The following is a 21,061-nucleotide window of genomic DNA, read 5'->3' on the forward strand; positions in this document are numbered from 1 at the left end:
TGGAGGAGGGGGAGAGGAATTATAAACTTGCAGCTTTTCTGTGGGTCACGTGACGTGATCAATTGGTCACGTGGTAGATATTTCACAGGTTAAGCTGCTTTTAGCAGATAATAACAAATTATAATAAGAGCAGGAGTGCAGGTAGAGGTGGGGGCAGTAAGCTGGTGCTCACCAAACTACTGCACTCTAGTGTCCCTCCCTCTCCTCCTCTCTTCTTCTTCCATTAATAATAATTATTTGTCGCTAAACTTTAAATAATGATCGGGAAAATTTACAGTTAAAGTTTTAGTGCACGTTTCTGGTGAGTCAAGAGAGAGGGAGAGAGAGAGCGGAGGAGAGGATTGCGTGATTTAGACTAAGGTCTGGGAGTGCAGGGGAGAGGGACAGTGGACACCATGACATGAGGTTTCGGATGAGAGCACAGTCAAATAGAGAGCTGAATTTAGTCATGTTTGACAAATTTACCCAAATTTAGACTTCTCGGACAAACTGTTTTCCCAAAAAGAGACAGAAGCTTGGGACATTTAAATTTGAGAGTGTGGCAAGTCAAAAAGTTACTTGATTGTATATTCTGTTTGCGAACTTGTAATCACTGATAGAAATATAAGTGAACGGATCCAATACAGTGACCCCACTAATGGCAATAATCTGATAAAATCCTTAGTGTCCACTACTGACCTACTATAGAATTATTATTATGCCAAACAAGGGTACCGATAGAAATTAAATCGTAGTTCACAGCCGTATTACTGTATAATCTTATATTGTAGGATCAGAATCATAAAGCACAGCGAATCACTTTCTGGCTACCCGTTTTGAAAAAGTTTAAAAGTTGTCGCCACAAAAGTCTCATTCACAATACTCGCCCACCTCTAAAGCTACCGAACTGCTCAAGAGGTTCCACCACAACTCTGCATTGGTGGTCTATGTCTTTCGGGTGCTAAAGCTATTCTGGGGAGGTCGGTTTCTCACGCGCAACTCCACCCACGTCGTGGGACTTTAGTCCACTGGGGAGGTGGGTGCAAACAAAAAAAACTTGCAGTTTTTAACCTCACCCTACTGGATAGAATATACATATAGTCTTTAAACTGACTGACTGGATGCAATAGTTGTAAACCTCACGGCCCCAGACTAGACCACAGTTTAGTAACTGTTGGCTGGTACCTCTTCAGTTGGTGGTGTCTGTTCAGTTTTAGAGGTACCACTGGCACATTAGACCCAAATTACGAGCACACATCCACACGTACTGTTTAGTTAAGATCATCGTGATGGTACGCACCCGAGTCATACAGTTTACTCTAGATACGATTGTAGGGTAGAGTATAATGCAAACTTTCTTAAACCCTAGGAGCCTAGGCTACGGTACGTACTATCTGAACCCTAGGCTAGGATACCGTATTCTGAGTTAAGGTGCAATACTTGCAGGATGAATAGTGATTGTAGGTATCCGGTTACCACAGTTACCGCCTCCATTAACTCTAATAATATAAACGTTAATTTTACCGATCGGAACGCCGGCTATTGACAATTTATGCTCCCAAATTAATTTCAAATTAATTTGCGTGGCTGGAGAAGATGACATCCTTCGTCCGTGGTCCAGCCAAAAAGTAGAATTAAATGTGCATTATCTGTGGTGATAGCTCTCATTAGGTTGTCAAGTGAAGAGTCGCGCCCTATAGTTACCATAGCAACTCTCCCCTATCAGTAACCTAGCGACCCAGATGCTCGACCAATCGCAGACAAGAATACCCCCTACTATTTACTAAGCACTGCATTAATATTATTAGACTAGAATATCTTAATTATAGACTAAATCTTCATTATAGAATCCCTGCATTAACTAGATCTGTCACAGGTAAATGGACCCTCCAGCCCCTGACCTGGCCAAGTCTCTGCAGCCCCACTATTAGCAGAACCAGGGTAACTACGTGCCTATTACCAAGGCAACAGTTCTGTTGTTATGGTCACTCAGCTCTTTATACCATAGTGACCAGGACAGTTGAAAAAACCTGTTACTTTAGTTACAGAGTACGTGTTATTTGTAACCGATTCTGAGCTGCCAACATATGAATTCTTTTATGAAATTAAGTTGTCCCTGAGATAATTGATCCATCTTTACATCAAATTTTTAACGAGTCGTCTTAACGAGATTTATACAGATTTTAACTGTAAATCTCGTTAAAGCGACTCGATCACAGAGGTAAAGTACATTTAACTATATCAAAATGTTACTTGCATAGCTTGATAGACATTGTTTATTCCTACTAATCATGGGGCCCAATCACATGATTATTTTATTAGACGTGGTATTCTGATATAGATACCACGTAGACATGAACAATTGTGAATTTTTGAAATCGAATAAGCATCCCCCGACCGCAGGAATGCATTCTATTTCTGAGTCCAGACTTAATTTTTCAAATGAATTGGCTGTCACTTGTTCGATAAGGAGGAAAGGATTCAATACTTGTACAGCCAAATGTAGCCATCATAACACGGATGCTTCAAAGGAAATTCTGATGCACAAAAACCAGCCAAGGCAAACTTTTACAGACTTCATATAAAATAAAATTCAGTTCATCGAATGAGGCTAAACTTAACGTCCTTATACTCCTATACTATACTACTATAATACCTATACTATCAAGGCAGTGGTTTAGTGGGTATATTTTCCAGAATTTGTCACAGTTATCGGTAATGCCAGTAACTCAAGGGTCTGCCGATATGTTCTTCAGCCCCCTCACCCTTTATCAGGACGCCCACCAATTCAGCGAGTCTCGAGCTAGATATTTTGACAAATGAGCCAAATCGGCACCCCTCAAAGGTACTAAATCTTCCTATTCTTGTACCGGACTGCTACCAGACTTTTGTTTGTTTAGCTCAGGGAAGGTGACTGAGTACATGGCGGAAGTGTCCCGCTCTCACTTGTTCTCAGTTTGAATTGCTTTGAGGGGTCTTGACAAATGTTGGGATCTCTGTCTGCGCGTCACAAAGCAACAATTCATTAAGAGGGAATTGTTTTACTGATCCTGACAGCTTCCCGTTTGATACATAGTCTCTCCAGCTATAACGTCACCGAGAGTAACAGATTTAGGTTTGTGCTCTGTCAGTTGTAACATTGTTACGGTTCCCTCGTTCCGGGGCGGCTGGTCATTAGTTTAAATTTAACTTTATAGGCTCTCTTTAGTACTCAATCAGACTCTGCCTGGTCAATATTAAACAGCTACTATTTCGGTTCTAACGTTCACTGTTCATGTTTGGTACTTTGTCTCTGAGTTACTATAGCCTAGCTATTTTGTATTTGTCACCAGCCAATCCATCTAATGCTCCGGTCAGTCAGTCTATCCATACCCCGCTCTTAGAAAAGCTTTACTTGCTTTAAAGTTCACAGTTGTTTTTAGAGCTTGTCCGTCACGGTCTAACTTGAATCCCGGCTTGACCTCTTTGCAAGCGTTTGATCAGGACAAATTTGCCTCTCCCCTGACAAATATACTTTCTGAATTTAATTTTGATCGTAAGTCTGAAGTCTCACCACCAGGATTTCATCGTATTAACTTATCTTTGACCTAGTACGACTTATTTTTGGGCACCCCTGTTGAATCAAAAATACGCCATGTTGTGTCGCACAAGTCATGATCGATGACGAGCATTGATGTTGTAGACAATAATTCCTGGTATAGGGCAATGTTTAAGATGATTTTATCCGCAATTTCGTGTTAAAAAGTAGTTGTTATCATTTGGCGCGTGGCTCATCTAATCAGAAAAGTTAAACCCCTCAACAAGATACAATTACCAATAATAGGTATTCATATGGGGGAGCTAAGTAATGAGCGATAACAATCAAAGCCCCTAGTTGCTCCACAGAACTCACCAAATCCTCCCCAAAACAGCTATGATTTGCTTGTTGTAAGTAACGGGTGATTACATGTGTGAGCCCTGTCAAACAGCCCTATATAACAGTGAAATCCTGATTATATTTATAACGTGCAGCTGATAATATCCCAGATATTTGCACGTGCAAACTTGTAGCTGCCTTGCTAGCTCGACACAACATCTCCAACTCAATCAGGGCCTGTTTGAAAGTGAGCTGTTAGCATGCAGAGTGTTTTTACTGAGAGTAAATACAACATACAGTTCTGCAAGTGTCTCATGAGGGACTTGGTGAGGAGACAGCCTGACTGCAGTAGTGCCACTAGCGCTCATTAGAGAGTACTATCAATGAGGTTTTGTTAATTAGATATTTTAGCTGATTTGAGATTTGCTCGTTAGAACTTTATCTCATTTGGGATCACGTGGTCTGGATTTGGGTCTTTAGGATGCACTGTGTTTAGGGTACAGATCATAACATGTTACTAAGTAACAAGTTTGTCAGGGTACAAATAGTTGGATCGGAGCTGAACCAGAGCTCCAGGTCGCCTCTTTTTGTTCCAGCTGTTAAGCAAATATTTTCATTGTTTTAATTTTGTCATGCCTTCTGTTTGAAAAATTATCCAAAGGATTGCCAGCGGATATATTTCACACGGACTTTTCAAACTTTTTAAATGTCGGCTCCAAGCAATAGTGACGCCCTTTCAATGCTTGAGTAGGTTAGGGCTCGACTTTTAAACTTGGCCATTGCAATGCGGGAGGAGATTTAAAAATTTTTAGGGCAGAATATTCAAATTTGCAAGGCGGTAGGAGCAGTGAAGCATTCCGAAACACACGTTTACTGGTCTGTGAACAGCTCCACCGCTATTTTTTGGCGTGCCCTACCGAGTCCTGTAGACGGTGATCTACTCAACTTCAAATTCTTAAATATCGTAATTGCTCTTTCGTTACGGAAAAATAATTTTCCCACAATCGCCAAACGAGTTCCCCAAATTTTAGTTATGAGGAAATGAAAAGTTTGAAAAATTTGAGAGAGTAGCAGTGCACTTTCAGTTCCCTGATCTTACAATTTAAACGTTTCAGCTTCGCATTATAAATTCATGAAAAAGGCTTTATACAAACAGGGGCTCACTAATTTACATACGTAATAAGTAATTATCAATATAACCCATGATAGTGATAAATTATCCAAAAGTTTAACGCAGTTCGAACAATATTCAACAATTGTTGCTTACAGTTATACTGTTATAATCGACCGTTACCCATAAAATAAGGCTAAGGCACGTCTCATGTGATATAGATATAGCCGAGTGGAACACACTTGACGGCATGGTCTTTACTCTTTATGCCGAACTGTCTCAATTTCGATGTTACCACTCTTTGTTACTCGTTACTCGTTATTGTATTTTTGTTATTGGCGGTAGACTTGCGACGCCTGCTTTTTTGTTAGCAATTTAACAAATAATTACGGCCATTATATTTATGTATTCATTCAATATTGGCCCCATAATCATTGAACCAAAAAGTATGGTCAAGCAATTTAGTTTTATGAGCCTTTACCTAATCCATAATACGAGCCCTTTATCGAATGCCGTTTTATTGTGTCATTGTCACTTCACCTAGACTCGGAACCTTGGTTGAGGTCAATGTTGGCCATCCCTTCGTTAAAATAACTCATCTTTAGTCATGTTTAATAGTTAGACCGGGAATTCTGAAAACCCTACTACTTACCTTTCATTGACGCTGGTAATAGAGACCCCGTCATTTGTCTATCAGAGCACTAACGACCTTTAGTTGAACCATCAAGCTATTACTTAATTTAATGTCTAATTGTTTATACAATCTCCAGTAAATGTCACTCTGTCACCCCACTCTTGTACCTCACACTCTCTCCCTTGGTCACCTGGTAACGTCACGTGATCACTATAGTAACGTCACGTGCACACTCTATCCCATAGTCCATTGCCAGGCGGCGCGCCAATCACCGATCACAACGCAACCACGTGACCTCCCGACTCACGCGCGTTCAACTCACCTTACTCCTCTGCCAACAAGTATTTCTAAGTGCTCTAGTGGCTGTTTCGCTTACTTTATCTCCCGTTTTTAGTGTCAATTGTGATATCCGAATGATGGCCAAACGAATGAAGCTGAGTTTCTCGATAGATCAGATCCTGGGTCTCCATGAGACATTGAAGCAGGAAGCGGCAGAAGAAGATGAAAAAGAACGATGCACCCTGAAGGAAGAAAGATTGGACTTGGCTTCTCCTGGCATGGACAACCGACTTACTGCTGAATACAGATCTCCCTCTCTTCCCTCGCCTGGTTCTGATGGCTTTAACGACTGTAGTGATGACGGTAAGAATTTTATATTTATCTTTCTAATTTTTTCAACCTTTCTTGTTCCTGATATAGAGGTTGGGCGAAGGAAAATCTTTATGAAAAGGTTTTTTGTACATCGATCGGTAGTTAAACGACTTGAAGGAGACATTTCACTTTGCCTAGCCTTTATAGATTCACTGGAGCACAATATATTACACATTTTTATTTTCACAATAATCATTATATTCGGCAATTTTTTTACATTTTTGGTCTTGTCGCAAGACGGCGTTTTTCAATTTTGGGACTATAATTCTCCTCCCAGTAATTAATCTGCACCTACTCTGCACTACGACTGTATGATTTTACAACTGTCGACAGAATGATGGACAATAAACTATTCGGTTTATGCACCTTAACATTGAGACAAACCATACAATTTTTCGGAAAATTGAATACATAATATAAGCCTGACACCAGAAAAACAATTGACTATGCAGATATTTCGGAATTTTACGGTTGGCAAAGATCTATATCCACTTTTTAAAAGTTAGGAATCTGCAAGACGTACGTGCGTAACGATCGACAAGTGCATTAAACAAAGTATCGAGTCATCCTCCTATTTTCCGACTCCCTCAGATCGCACTGACATAATCTTCCCCATTTAATCTATTTGTGAATGTTAATCCTATTGCTGTGATCAGTATTGCTAAATCTAAGGTAAATGACTAAGGAGACGTCTCCGCCTTCATGATTTAAAGTTGAAATAACGGGACCGTGACACTTGCAGGCCGACTAATCCTGGCTGTAAGACAAATACTAAAAGTAGACTGCCGAAATTTCTGGAACCTAGTCCCACAGATTATTTTGGATTGTTCAAAGCAGAAAATTTGGTTTAACCCGGCTATCTTAAAAAGTCGTATTTTTTGTAGTTTTACAGACCACCCTGTAAAAATTTGGGTCTGAAGATCTGAGCTAGTAGTTACAGAGGCGCAAAACTGCGTCTATACGATACTCATGAACTTATTTCCGAACCTCAAATACTCATTAAAATTTGGGGTACTCATTATAATTCAGGGCTGGTCCTACTTCAATACCCATTACAGTTTCAATCAAATTCCTGTTCAGTACAAGTTCTCAATCTCATGAAATAGGGTGCTCTAGGATTGGATTAGAGTAATGACACCACTCCCAAACATACCTGATTTTCTTAGGGCTCACATCGAATGATGTGGATCTTACTTCTCAGAAATAAAAATCAGAATCTTAGTCCACTTCTTCACGCACTCAAATAGCATATTTTCTAGAAGGTAACTATCTATATCGGGAGAACAACATCTCTCCGCTCTCTATTGGCTCATTAAATTTAATAAATCGGTTGGAATCATTGTCTATTTGAGGGCTGACGATTAAAAACTTCTTAAAATAAGGACCAGGTGTTGTGCTCTCTTCTGTTCTTTGCGGGTTCTTGACATTTTGAACCCCAGCGAACTGTCCAAAATCATTGGTTCTATGAATTAATCATTACTTTTTTGTATTTATCGGCCTCAGCTCATTATTTTGGGAACGTCAGAAAACAACCAATGCTCCCCTGTCATATTTCTCAAAAAAGTTGTCCACCAAATATCGAGCACTTGATGACCTTAAGTTTGGATGTGAGCACTTTTTCAACCCCGCTGAAATACGACAACATACTTCTTCAAATTTAACGATTTTAATAGCCAACATTTTAATCCATTAAAATAGCGTGACAAATTGGAGGGGTCGTTGTAAAGTGCTTTTAAGGCGGTTAGATCTTGTCGATCATGTAATACAGGGTGCAAAAAATCCCGAGGCCACGTGAGTCCCATCTCAGCACGGACTCTCAGCGCCATTAGAGCTGAGAAGGAGGACTGTGCGAGCAGTGTGAAAACAGGTACCGAGGTCCTTTTGTAATGGTGGTAAAGAGATGCACGTGGATCACTTGTAATTTAACTTTAAGTAAGATAGACTCTCTGAGCGGCCAGAGTGGAAAGTTCTCCGCTAGAACACTGGGCCAATCCTGGCTGATTTGGTGACGGAGTAGTTTGAGACATTAGGAATATTCTCGTACTGCATTGGATCACGTGTAAAGTGCCCGTTATAGAGGACGTTAGAAGCAGGTTATAGAAATATGAGATTTGAAGCTGCTTGTGAGTCTCGAAGATAGTCCGGATGTTGGATAAGTAGATAAACACAAGGTGAGAGGGGATATTTGGTTTAAGTGAAGGTGACAAGGTGATGGAGAGGTAATTGGGTGGCTGATTGGGCCCACAACAAGGTGATCAGGAAGACAGGACTATACTCAAGGTGCCAGATAATTGTTCGTGTGCTATTGGGAGCTTGTCCTCCCCTCAATTAGTCAATTATAGTGAGTGGATATAAGAGCTGTCTCTCAAGCTGTTAACCTGACATTAAGACAATAGCTTAGGGAAGTTACTGGAAATCAGTCCTAACAGATCTGTAACTTATCTTTCAAATCTTGCACCATATACCTTCCTTGAACCCAGGGCCCAAATATCTGGATATCGTTTCATTTCGAATAGTTCTATGACGGCCGCAGATTCCATGAAAATAGTTATTCAATATCCATGAAAATAAGGCGAAAATGAGTACTGCTCTTTGGTGCCACATGTTACGATTGGTTTTCTTGAATGGTGACTGAGAGCCGAGGACTAACCACACTAGGTCCTGAACTGGAGGAGTTAGTCCCCCTCCACGTAGATAAAGATGTAGTCCTACCTCCCCACTGTAATCACGTTAATCTATGGTAAACACCAGTTCTCAAAATCATGAAATTGGAAAAATTCTATTAGGGGAATTTGCTGCGAGTGATCTTGAGTACTGGTAGTAGATATAATATATATATATAGGTTGGGTAGTAGATATAACAGTTAGAGTGTCGCCACTTTGCTCGCCAGTGACAGGGTTCTCCAGCCTGCGAGGGAGCCTGGCCAGCTTTAACATGGCCTGGTGGGGCCCTTACTGGTTCTTAGGCGTCAAATACTCCGGCTAGTAATTGGATACAATTCACCTACCGATACTTTAGCCCTGGATCATTGAAATTAAAGCTGTCGTGATAGAGTTAGTGGTAATTTTGAAATTTAATTATCTGGTGTACCTGATATTTGACACACGAGATATTATATATCTTCAGTTCTAAACCGAGTGTCCTGCTAGTATTAGAAGTTAATTCTCGGATTATATGTAGCCTCACCCTTAATTTTTACGGAAACAATTTCATTTTTAGGCCATCGTGACGCCCGTTTTTATGGAAACGTCACGGTTTTGTTACACGTGCAGTATGGTTATGCCAGATTATCAAATTAACACGTGCAAGTTATCGCGTTATCGCGACATACTTGTCTTAAGTTGTTGTATCAGCACTTAACGACGCTCTACAAAGCAACCAATAGAATTGCTTTATCCATGTCACGTGACACAATTCAACCAATCAGAGAACGTGAATATAGCCGACATCACGTGATCCTTTGCATTATCTGAAAGTTGTACTACGTGTTGCAATGCTGCTGCTAATGGACCGATCCTTCCGGAGCTGAAAACAATGTTTACTGTTAACAATATTCTGATAAACAGAAAACAAAGAACCCGTTAAATGGGCTATTATTTTAATCCCTTTATCTAAAGGAGACGCCATTGTCCGTAAATTAAAGAACTTTTTGAGGTTAAGTTCCGACGAGGTTCTCTCACCGACATGCAAGTCCCCATTGTGGAAACTGTGAGGGAGGGGACTAAGAGCTGTTGTAAGACAAAACCCCACGCTACAGTCACAAGGTTGTTTATTCATTATGATAAGGCACCTGGTGACTATTATATACAGCTCCTTTCACTTGTTGTTACAGTAGCTGAAACTAACGTGGGGCTCCAGTTATATCTCCTTTTATCACCTACCTACTAAAACTTTAATTCATCATCACTAGTTAAACTGTTTAGCTCCATTCCCGAGATTTCCGTCACTAAATTTCATATGACAGTTACTTCAGTCCCGGAGAAAACAGGGCACCGTGGGTGTTCAACTTAATCACAGCAAGGTGGCTGAAGTAATCGCATTGGTGATCAGGTGGAATTCATAGGACCAGTGGATATAATTAGGACAGACAGCTAGACAGACAGACAGACTGCAATGCGTGACTAAATTCCTAGTCGTAATCTAGTGTTTCCTGGACCACCAGTGCTAATATCCTTAATTTTTCAGATTTCAAGAACAGGAAAAGGAAACGTACCCGAACCACTTTTTCATCTGCTCAGGTAAATATCGTCTCTGTTAAAAAAATGAAAAATTATTCTGAAACTTTAGAGTTGTACTTATTAAATGCTTTGAAGTTTCAATATAGGGTTTTTAAAGTTGATAATTTTTAAAGCAAACATTTGGAATTGAGAGACCACTAGATCCACTCAAAAATGAATCAAAGCCACCACCACTGACCCTAACTTCTCGCCATAGGTTTACGAACTAGAAAAGAAGTTCCAAAGATGTCAGTATTTGAGTGCGGTAGATCGACTGAATCTTGCTGCAGCCCTCTCTATGAGCGATGTGCAGGTAAAATAATTCCCATACAATTTCCTTTCCGCTAAATTTGTTGTACCAAGATAAAAAGATGAACAATTATAATAAATATCAAGAGGCACACCCATGAACGCCATTGTAACACTCACAAAAAAGTTTGGCAACTCATGAAAACACCCTCATCAAGTTGGCATTTCCGCTCCAAGCCAACATCCCATCACTGTAAGGGGTAGCACACTCATCACCTGAGTGCCACTGCGCAAGCCTCTGCTGCATCCCAGCCACTATGTCTCACATTGTCTAGAAAAGAGAGTGAGCTACCTGACATTCCCCGATGTTACAGCTCGGGTCGGAGCCAGAGTTCCTACTACTAATTCCTATTTCTGTGGCCGGTATATGGGACGAGGTGTCGTGGAGTTGACGGTTGTTAGAGAGCACTGGAGGGGGCAGGGGGAGCCGGTGCGGGGGGAGGATGTTGGCAGTTAATGCACGCTACAACGTCACCCGCTGGCACTGGTTGCTATACAAATAGCCCACGCTGACCCGGTCTTATTGGCGAAGTGTGAGGGAGAGCTGTATTTTGAATTAGCTGTTTCTTCCATTAAATACCGTTAATTGTTCGGGAGGATTGTTTATGTAACGAGCTGTATCGGTACTGTAAGGTAACTGTTATATTTTCACAGTACTTTGTCCCCTGAGAGTCAGGGGGCTGGTACAGGGACTCTTCTCCTGACCCTGTACCTGGATCAGCTGACTCACTTCCGTGCCGTCAACTCCGCCCCCTCGCAGCTATAATAGCAATACCTGCTCTTCCTCACGTCTCACATCAGGAAACTGATAACATACTCAACTAGGTAAACAATGATCTGACACCACGTGAACCAGCTCGGCTCTCCCATTGGAGGAGAGCAGTGAGTCGTGTCGGATGAATTGCTGCGAGATGAGTCTGCAGCCTAGGGTGTAATGGCGTCGTGTCACCCTAGTATCTGTTATAATGAAGAGTAAGGGGGACAGTACATATCACAGAGTACTTGAGGTAAACCGAACTGTTCGGTCGTGTGCAAGGTACTTTAGACCGCTCCAGCACTGGGTCAACACCAGGAGATTCTTTGACAGGGGGTGTCACATTGCCCAGGTAACCCTCACTTCTCCTCAAAACCCATTACTGTTCCCAACCATGTCATGAGCTTTCCGGGGACGAGTAGGGAAGGAGGAAGCGGCGAGCTCTGAGTGAACATTCCCGGACTAGTGACCACACTCATTATTTCACAATGTTGTCTGTAATAGTGTGATACGTAATATCACGGGGACTGAGATTCTATCAGACAAATGATAAAGTACTAAACTTTCACTCAGTGCGTCAAGATAGTAACCTCTGTCACTACTATCACGAAATCATAGAATGTCAAACAATTTTCCCTCACACAGACCAAAATAGAATATTTGATCAAAAAAGACCTGATCAACAAGCTAAAAACCTCTTTCTCTTCAGGTTAAACGTTGGTTCCAAAACCGAAGATGTAAAGAGAGACACCGGGCTGAAGATCTGCAAAAGATCCAGCGATCTCCACTTCTATTTTACCAGGTAATTTTACACAACAGCCCTTATAAATTTTATCGCCTGATTAAATATTTCTCTGAATTTAAATAACCCAATGCAAACTCGATCAGATATGGCACAATTACTATTAGTTAATCTGGCCAACCTCAATTTATTTTTCAATCCAGGCACTTAATGTCAAACTAATTGAATATATCCAAATATTAGAAAAGGGAAATGCAATTCACTCTAACAGAAACTCTTTCAGCAACCATATCTCGGAGCAGCAGCAGACGCCCTGATCCTCCAGAACCACATAAGGACCCTCGTGCAACTCGGGAACTGGAGCACCCCTTCCTGAACAAGTCAAGTTGATCTTATTTGATCTAATTCCTGGTCTACTTCTGTGATAAAGATAGAACTTTGGGCAAAGACTTATGACCTTAATAATTGAGCTTAGCGTTTTGTTTGGAAGATTAAGTTTAACAATCGTAGAACATTACGGTAAATTTTGTGACAACACCTTTTTCTGTAGCGATTTTTTGAGTTTTGACGGATTATTTTGATTCAGATTAAATTGTTTTTTGTGGACTTTTGATTATAAATTTCAATCAGTTACGTTTATTGAAGGAAACGTTTAATTTTTCCAATTTAAACAGTGCACAGTTTTACAGACATAACTACGGGGCCAGTACTTGCTTTTAAAGACACTTTGTTTCAAATTTTCTCACAGGTATAATATTTTTACACACGACTCGTGGTCACACGGCGGATCAGTTAGTGGTGACACTGGAAATCTAATGTCCGGTTATTAGCTCATATGATATGTGTTAGCTCAGTTCTCAGTAGATTTTAAGAAGCTTGACTCGCCAAGTTTAAACAATAGGTGCTGTTTCTGAGTTTCCAATAAGTCTGTCCGTGTTTTGTACGAGCTTACTGTGAAATGAGAGAGAGAGAGTTTTATCAGTAGATCACATTGGAGGAGAGAAGGAGAAGTAGTGCTTGAGAAGAGACAAATAGTTGCAGTCAGCAGGGCACCATATCCGCTGAGCTCATCCAACTTCAGTGTCTACTTGCGGGGCGATTTTTAGTCTTTCTTGTACTTCACACCAGGGAAATTATTCAATATTGCCAGGAAAAGTAAGATGTTTAAAACAGGTGTTTTGTCATGCTGCTCCGGGGCCATGGTGGGTTGGGAAAATTAGGCGTGTGCTTCGTGACATGTACCATGATCAGAGACAGATGATTACAATGTGTGAAGACCTATTTATTTCGCTTTTGTTTTGTAAATACTTTTAATACTTGTAAACCAAAAATAACGTTTATTTATTCGCCTTTTTTAAGCTTAGAAGGTCAATTGATTGATAGAAAAATATTCTTAAACAAGTTTAAGAAAAGAAATTTCTCGTAACTATGGAAAATTCAAGGAAGGACCTGGAATATGGAAAAGGTAAACATCCCTGATTACGATTCAGATATTAGTGGTGGCCATGTAATTAAATAGCGACCGTCCAGTCGCCTGAAATAGGAACAATTTATAGTGCCTGGTGGCCACTAATCATGTAATTTTCTATCGAAAAATTCTCATCTCTGTCAATTATTCGGATAGATTCAATTGACTATTGCATACAGAAATACTTTTACGTTTCAGCTCAACATGATCAATTATCCATTGTATTGACCGAGTATTAACCGCGAGTCTCCATTATCCGAGTCTCTCTACCATGACAATGCTGGTTTAAACTATACAGTTAAACTGAACCGATCTAGTCTAGATCTAGATAATCTACTAACACAATAATTTAATTGTTCTCACGACACGTCAAGTTGACACCTCTTTGTCAGGTAAGTTCCTGAGTGCCACGTGGGGTAAAGGTGGGGCCCTATCGGTAGCTGGGGACGTGGTCCCCGGTATAACTAACACACAGCACAGCTATATAGTTCAGCTAGTTCCACTATATTTCAGGTAGTTAATAATGGTCCACTATCGTTCAGGTAACGGGTAGTAGACTATCGTTATTGGGCGGAGGTTGACTAGACACAGCTAGTACTATTTTGGTACCCATTATCTACTAAAAACACGCGTCTATTAGAGGGTGGGGCGGGGCTCCAGTGGAACAGCACTTTAATGCACTTATGCCTTAGCACTTCTTTAAGTGTTACAGAAACTTCACTTTAGCAGTTACTGCATCTGTGCAAGCTCCAAATCAGGAAAACGTGAAAGTTATAGTGCTTACTTCTGGACCTTTTCGCCATTAGTAGATAATTCGTCAGAAGTGACTGTGAAGGGAGAACTAGAAGTTTTACTTTTAGATTTTGATGGATTTTCTCCAGAAGCTATTTCCTACTTTTCACACCACTTAACTTTTGTGGCACTTAAATTTTGCAATTCGGGCGAAAACTGCAAAATAAAGTGCCGCAAAACAAATTCTTGAACTAAAGTAAATCCAACATTGGCTCTATCTTTATCTCTCCCTAAACCCCCCTCTATCCTTCTCTTTCTCTCTACAGATACCATCATCCCACAACCATGACCGCAAAACTCGCTCATGTGGGATTCATGAACTCTGAAATTGGTCTCCATATTAGATTAATGCGTGGGTAGACCATAGTTTTAAAATTACGTATTTTACGTCAGCAAATATTATGTAGGCAAATATTTTACCGGAACGTGATTTTGTAGGCAATTCCAGGGGATAAAAGTGAAATAATTCTTTTGGTAATTCATAAACTGATCATGATATACATTACAAACCAAATTTATTGGCACAACTTGAACATTTATCAAATAGTTTTATTCATTTATCAAATAGTTTTATGTATTACGCATGCTTTTAACTCGCTAGTATAGTTTGATAAGCCGCCGATAGATTGTAGGCTGGTGCTGATAAGACTGCCCTACACTCAACTTTTCAACAAATGAACATCCAACCAACTCCTAATATGGACATCATCTCTTCGGACTCCGGGCTGCCAGGTAGTGGTGCCCATACCACTACCTCTACAAAACACTGCCTGGCACCCCCTACCACACCCGGTATGTGCGTTATAAGTACTCAAACAGACATAACATTTGGACAGTGGCTTCCTACCCTGTCACCTAAACTATGCCTCGATCTGTTCGAGCACGTTAAGGATGAGCACATGGCGCACGAAATCTCCTACAACAATTCACTGGGAATTGATTTAGGGATTAAATCCAATACTAAGATTTCAAAACGTAAAGTTCTATTGAAACAAAAACTGGAGAACGATTGTAAAAATGCTAACTTTATCAATTCGTTTACGGTAGATGTCGCCAAAATAGATTCATTAATGAACCATTTTTCCGGTTTGCTGGAGAAGGCAGAAACAACACTAGAGGACTACAAGACAGAAGTTCGGAGAACAACCGCAGACTGCATCGGAAACAGCGCACTCCCTTCTGCTCCAGCCCCACAACCGTTAGTGATTAGCCCACCCTCCGCAGCTCTACCTACTCCGGTATGTAATCTAAGTGTGAACTTTAATGACATTAATTGGATGGACATCTGCAAGAGCATGAACTTCCGCAGAATCGCATCCCGATCCGTACAGTACTTTGGAGCAACAGATTACCGCTATGGGTCGATCGTGCATCATTCCAGAAACTATCCTCAGAACTCCGTTATTGACCACATTTTTACAAACATTTCGAATGCATTAGATGACCCTACGTTTAATAAGGAGCAGGTAACTTGTCTAATCACCAAATATGAAAACGGCAAGTGCCATATACCCTTCCACAGTGATGATGAAAATGAGGTCACTGGTGACATCATTACACTCAGTCTTGGGGCCTCTAGAGACCTAGTATTTCGTAGCAAAGTCGGTCCGGTCAAACAACAGATCCACAAACTTGACCATGGATGTGTGTATGTGATGACACGTGAATCACAGAATTTCTGGGAGCATGGTATATTGCCACAACCAGAAACTCAGGACTGCAGAATATCGCTTACGTTCAGACGCCTCTCTCAGAATACCCCCCCTCGCAAAAAAATCCCGAGGATCCACGAACCGATTCATAAGCCTACGGTTACTGAGCAGTCTCAACCTAAGGAGCGTCTATTATTCTTGACGGACTCGCTTCTCAGGGATGTCCCTTTTGACCTTCCTAACGTACACTGCATCAAACGCGAAATGTACCAGTTATCCAAAATTTTAGATCACGAACAATATATTTCTGGCTCTAAAATTGTCATAATTTCTTCTGGTATAAACGATTTATCTCGCTATGACCACCACCACCACTCCCTTTCATGTGATTTTAAAAGAAATATTGATTATCTAATTGAGAAATATCCTAGCACGACTTTTATATTTAATTCTTTAGTTCTCACACGTTTCTCGTGGCTTAATGAGGAGGTTAAGCATTTTAACAGCTTTATTTTTGAACTAAGCAATAGAGTGTCCAAGCTATGGTTCTTTGACTCGCACCATATTTGTACTGTTTTATACCAGAGAAGAGAGGTCATTGTAGATCCTGATGGAAACGGAATCCACCTAACAGTCATGTCCAAGAGAGAGATAGCTCGCTCTCTTGCTACCTGTGTCAAAGAATTTATGGGGCGCAGCTACTTAATTCGAAAACACTGGCCGCTAAGACGGGAGTATGTTTCTTCATTGGGCAGACCTTAGAACAGCAATACAATCGGCAAACATACTATATTGAAAATTTGGACAAAATTATTAATCTACTAAGAATCGTACAGTATACGAACCATGTCTTATCTGCACCAGCTTACGACTAATCGAAATCTTATCTTTACTAAGTTGAATCACGTAATCAGACCACTAAGTACATACACTTACAAGTTACAAATACAGAATACAAGTCACATTCACATTTCACATACTTCAATTAACTTTTTAAACTTATTCCCACAGAACAACACTTCACTGAATTGATTTCTCTAGTTAGAAGCTGAAGTTAGGGACCCGGACAGAGTGTTCACAAAACCTCGCACGTTTTCTCACTCTTCCCTGGCCCCATTTTCTTGGCTCACTCATCTGGAGTAGATACTTTCAGTGACTGTTTTCCGTGTACTTTATTATATTATATACAGTAGCAAACCTATATCTATATTTAAACAAGAGTATCATTTACAGCTAAAAAATGGTAGTTATCCGAAGTAGTAAAAATAGCTGTAAGGCCTGTACAAAGCGCCTAGTCTCACACAAGGTAAGCATCACTTGTAGTATTTGTTATACGACATATCACCCAAAATGTGCTCACCTAACACCTAGCGACATAACTGAACTTACTGGAGAATGGTCTTGCTACAGCTGCATTTCAGAAATTCTTCCAGTGGGTGCCGTCATGCCTCTATCACCATCACGGCCTATACAAATCCAAGTCTCCAATAAACGAGAAAAATGTCACACTTGCACAAAAATTGGGAATATAAGACAAATGATTAAATGTTGCTACTGTGACAACCTATCCCACACAAGATGTTCTGCTGGCTCAACAGGCTGCAAAGAATGCTTGAGAAAAATGTTCCCAGCATACGATGTCTCCATTAGACAGCTTCACATGATAAATTTCAGTAACACTATTAGGTTTAACCCCTTTAATCGCGACCACCTATCAAATCAAATAGGTGATCATGATGATACTGATGCTGATTTGAATCCATGGGAAACAACGTCTAGTCTTCTAAATAACTGCAAATATTATACCGCGAACGCAATCAAAAATACGAAGGAGTATGAATTAAAAGTTTTCTCGCTAAACGTTAGGTCACTTAATGGGAAAATTGAAGAATTTCGGGAGAATATAGATCAATACACAAAATACGACGTTCTCTGCTTCAATGAAACAAATTGTAACACGGAATGTTTGCCTTTTCAGGGAGAGGAGCTCGAACTAGACGGTTTCTATCCACCGTATGTTCAGACTCCCGCTAGAGCGTCAAATCGTGGTGGAGGATTAGTCATATATGTTAACAAAAAACTATGTGAATTATCTGACATAAACGTTAAGAGCGCTCTATGTTGCCACGATAATCCTAAGATAGGAGAATTCTTGGTTGCAGAACTTACCTTGAAAGGGCACAAAAACGCGTTAATCTGTAATATATATCGCTCTCCAAGTGGGGACTTGAATGGTTTCCTTGAACAATTGAAAATTTTCCTCCGTAACTTAGCAAGACATCGAAACAAAAATATCATACTGGCCGGTGATACTAACATAGACCTACTAGATTACGGGAAAATAGACTCTGTTACTAAGTATGTGGACACTTTAGCAGAGCACGGATTCGCTCCTGTGATATCAAGACCAACTAGAGTCACAGATCACAGTGCGACTATCATTGACCATATTTTCGTCAATAATTGCCACGCTGTTACAAAATCGGGAGTAATTTCTGAATCAATCTCTGACCACTTGGCAACTTTTGTCACAATTATGGTTGATCAGAATAGGCTCAGTTGTAAACTTCAAGAAGATACAACAGAAACATCTTCTCGAGTAATAAACGATGACAGTATCAAAAAGTTCGAGAACGACATTTCTGCGGTAGACTGGAACTTGGTTAATAACTATGATTCTGTAGATGAAAAATTTGAGGCTTTCGATAAAAAATATAGTGAACTATACGACCGAAATTTCCCAATTAAGGCAAAAAAGAGTAAACCAGGCCGCCGTAAAAACACAAAGCCGTGGATCCAAGAATGGTTACGGTGCGCATGTGATCGCAAAAATAAATTTTATGAAGATTTTGTCACAAACCCGACCACTGAAAATGATATTAGGTACAAGAAAATGAAGAAATTTGTGAATAAACACGTGGATAAGGCCAAAAACAAATATTACAACGCGTACTTTACAAAATATTCTAGCGACAGCAGAAAACAATGGCAAATGGTTAATAACTTGTTAAACAGAAAGAAAAAAGGCAAAATTAAGATAAACAAAATTAACTATAATGGGAGCGAGATAACAGATTCTCAGCAAATTGCGAATAGCTTCAATGACTATTTCTGCAATATAGCTGAGACTCTTAAGAGAGAAAATGGTCTCGTATGCTCCGAGGGCCGGACTATCGTAACAGAAACTCAAGATAGCAGATGCCAGCGGAGCATGAATCTAGAAGATTCGTCCGCATCAGAAATAATTGAAATAGTTAAGGGTTTGAAGATTAAGTCGACTTCTGATATGAGTATACTTCCCCTGAAAAAAGTGAGCAATATACTTGCACCAGTGCTTAGCTGCCTAGTCTCTGCGTCTCTACATCAGGGGAAGTTTCCACATAAATTGAAAATCGCGAAAGTAATTCCACTTCACAAAGGTGGGTCACGTGCTGAAGTTTCAAACTATCGACCTATCTCACTACTCTCATGTTTCTCAAAAATCTTTGAAAAAATTATGCAAGCGCGACTATTAGATCACTTAAAGACAGAGAAAATCCTATTTGACTCTCAATACGGATTTCGGGCTGGGCATAGCTGCGAACATGCTTTACTAGAAGCCCAAAACCATATTCACAGGGCACTAGAAAAAAAGCAGGTCACAGCACTGCTTCTATTGGACTACAGCAAGGCCTTTGACATGGTTGACAGCAGTATTCTTCTGAGAAAACTTGAGCACTATGGAGTTCGGGGGTTGGCTTTATCTTGGTTTGACTCATATCTAACCGATAGAGAGCAATACGTGAGCGTCAACAACTGCAAGTCCTCTCACCTCAAACTTAACTACGGAGTTCCACAGGGCTCCATTCTCGGACCAATTCTGTTCATAATTTACATCAACGACCTTCCTCAGATTAGTAATTTAGCTAAACATATTTATTTCGCTGACGACGCAAACCTAATAATAAGTACAGATACTTTTGAACAACTTAATGCAATGGTGAATGAGATTCTGACTTTGATAATTGATTGGGCTACTAATAACGGGCTTAAATTAAATGCTAGCAAAACTAAATATATGATCTTTACAAATAAGAAAACTGAGGATATAGAAATCTACATGGGAGGTGAACGACTAAAGCAAAGTTATCACGAAAAGTTTCTTGGCGTGATCATTGATACCAAGCTAAATTGGGCCCACCACATTAGACATTTAGCCACTAAAGTATCTAGAAATGCGGGCATTCTCTACAAACTCAAAGGCTCAGTACCTAACAAAGCACTCAAGTTGATATACAACAGCTTTGTTCAGTCTCACTTGTACTATTGCTGCACAGTTTGGGGAACAAGATCGCTAAACTCCGTTAAAAGAGTCTTCTCGGCCCAGAAAAAGGGCATTCGCGCTGCAGATAACCAATACCACCGCTATTTTTATGACAAAGATCTGAATAGCACACCTTCACACACAAAGGAAATTTTCAATAAACTAGAAGTATTAGCTTTACCGAACGTGATAGCTAAATGTATATTATGCTTAATGCACAAAGTTTATTCTAACACTGCACCACCAAATATTATAAGAATGTTCACTGTTTCAAACTTAAACGCACCTAGAAGAGAACCTGAGTTCTTTGCAGTACCATTTAACCGTTTATGTAATTCAGACAAGAGCATTTCTTACATTGGGCCTAAGTTATATAACAAAACAGTCAACATCATTAACAAGGACATAAAATACGTCACCACTTGCCTACAAGACAAATTCCTAAATTCATTCAAGTCTACAGTCAGCAAGCATGTGCTTACTGCACAAGCACTTAACCCGGATGACAAGGACTGGAACAACTCAAATTTCGTACTTTTAGAAATTTAAATAATTTGGTACAACATACGTTGATCATAATAACGAGCAACAA

At 40.1% G+C, this 21,061-nt stretch overlaps 1 protein-coding gene across 1 annotated transcript; it reads left to right on the plus strand.

Moving 5' to 3' along the window:
* Positions 1 to 5,929: 5,929 nt before the first annotated feature.
* LOC134822858 (retinal homeobox protein Rx-A-like) lies at positions 5,930 to 13,580 on the plus strand. The gene is made up of 5 exons (XM_063834125.1): positions 5,930 to 6,222; positions 10,418 to 10,470; positions 10,667 to 10,762; positions 12,222 to 12,314; positions 12,538 to 13,580. Exons 1-5 carry the CDS (start codon positions 5,994 to 5,996, stop codon positions 12,628 to 12,630), a joined length of 564 nt encoding a protein of 187 aa, XP_063690195.1. The 5' UTR covers positions 5,930 to 5,993; the 3' UTR covers positions 12,631 to 13,580.
* The last annotated feature ends 7,481 nt before the right edge of the window (positions 13,581 to 21,061 follow it).

Source organism: Bolinopsis microptera, chromosome 11, assembly GCF_026151205.1.
Source record: "Bolinopsis microptera isolate Bmic1 chromosome 11, MBARI_Bmic_1.0, whole genome shotgun sequence".
Taxonomy (NCBI): domain Eukaryota; kingdom Metazoa; phylum Ctenophora; class Tentaculata; order Lobata; family Bolinopsidae; genus Bolinopsis; species Bolinopsis microptera.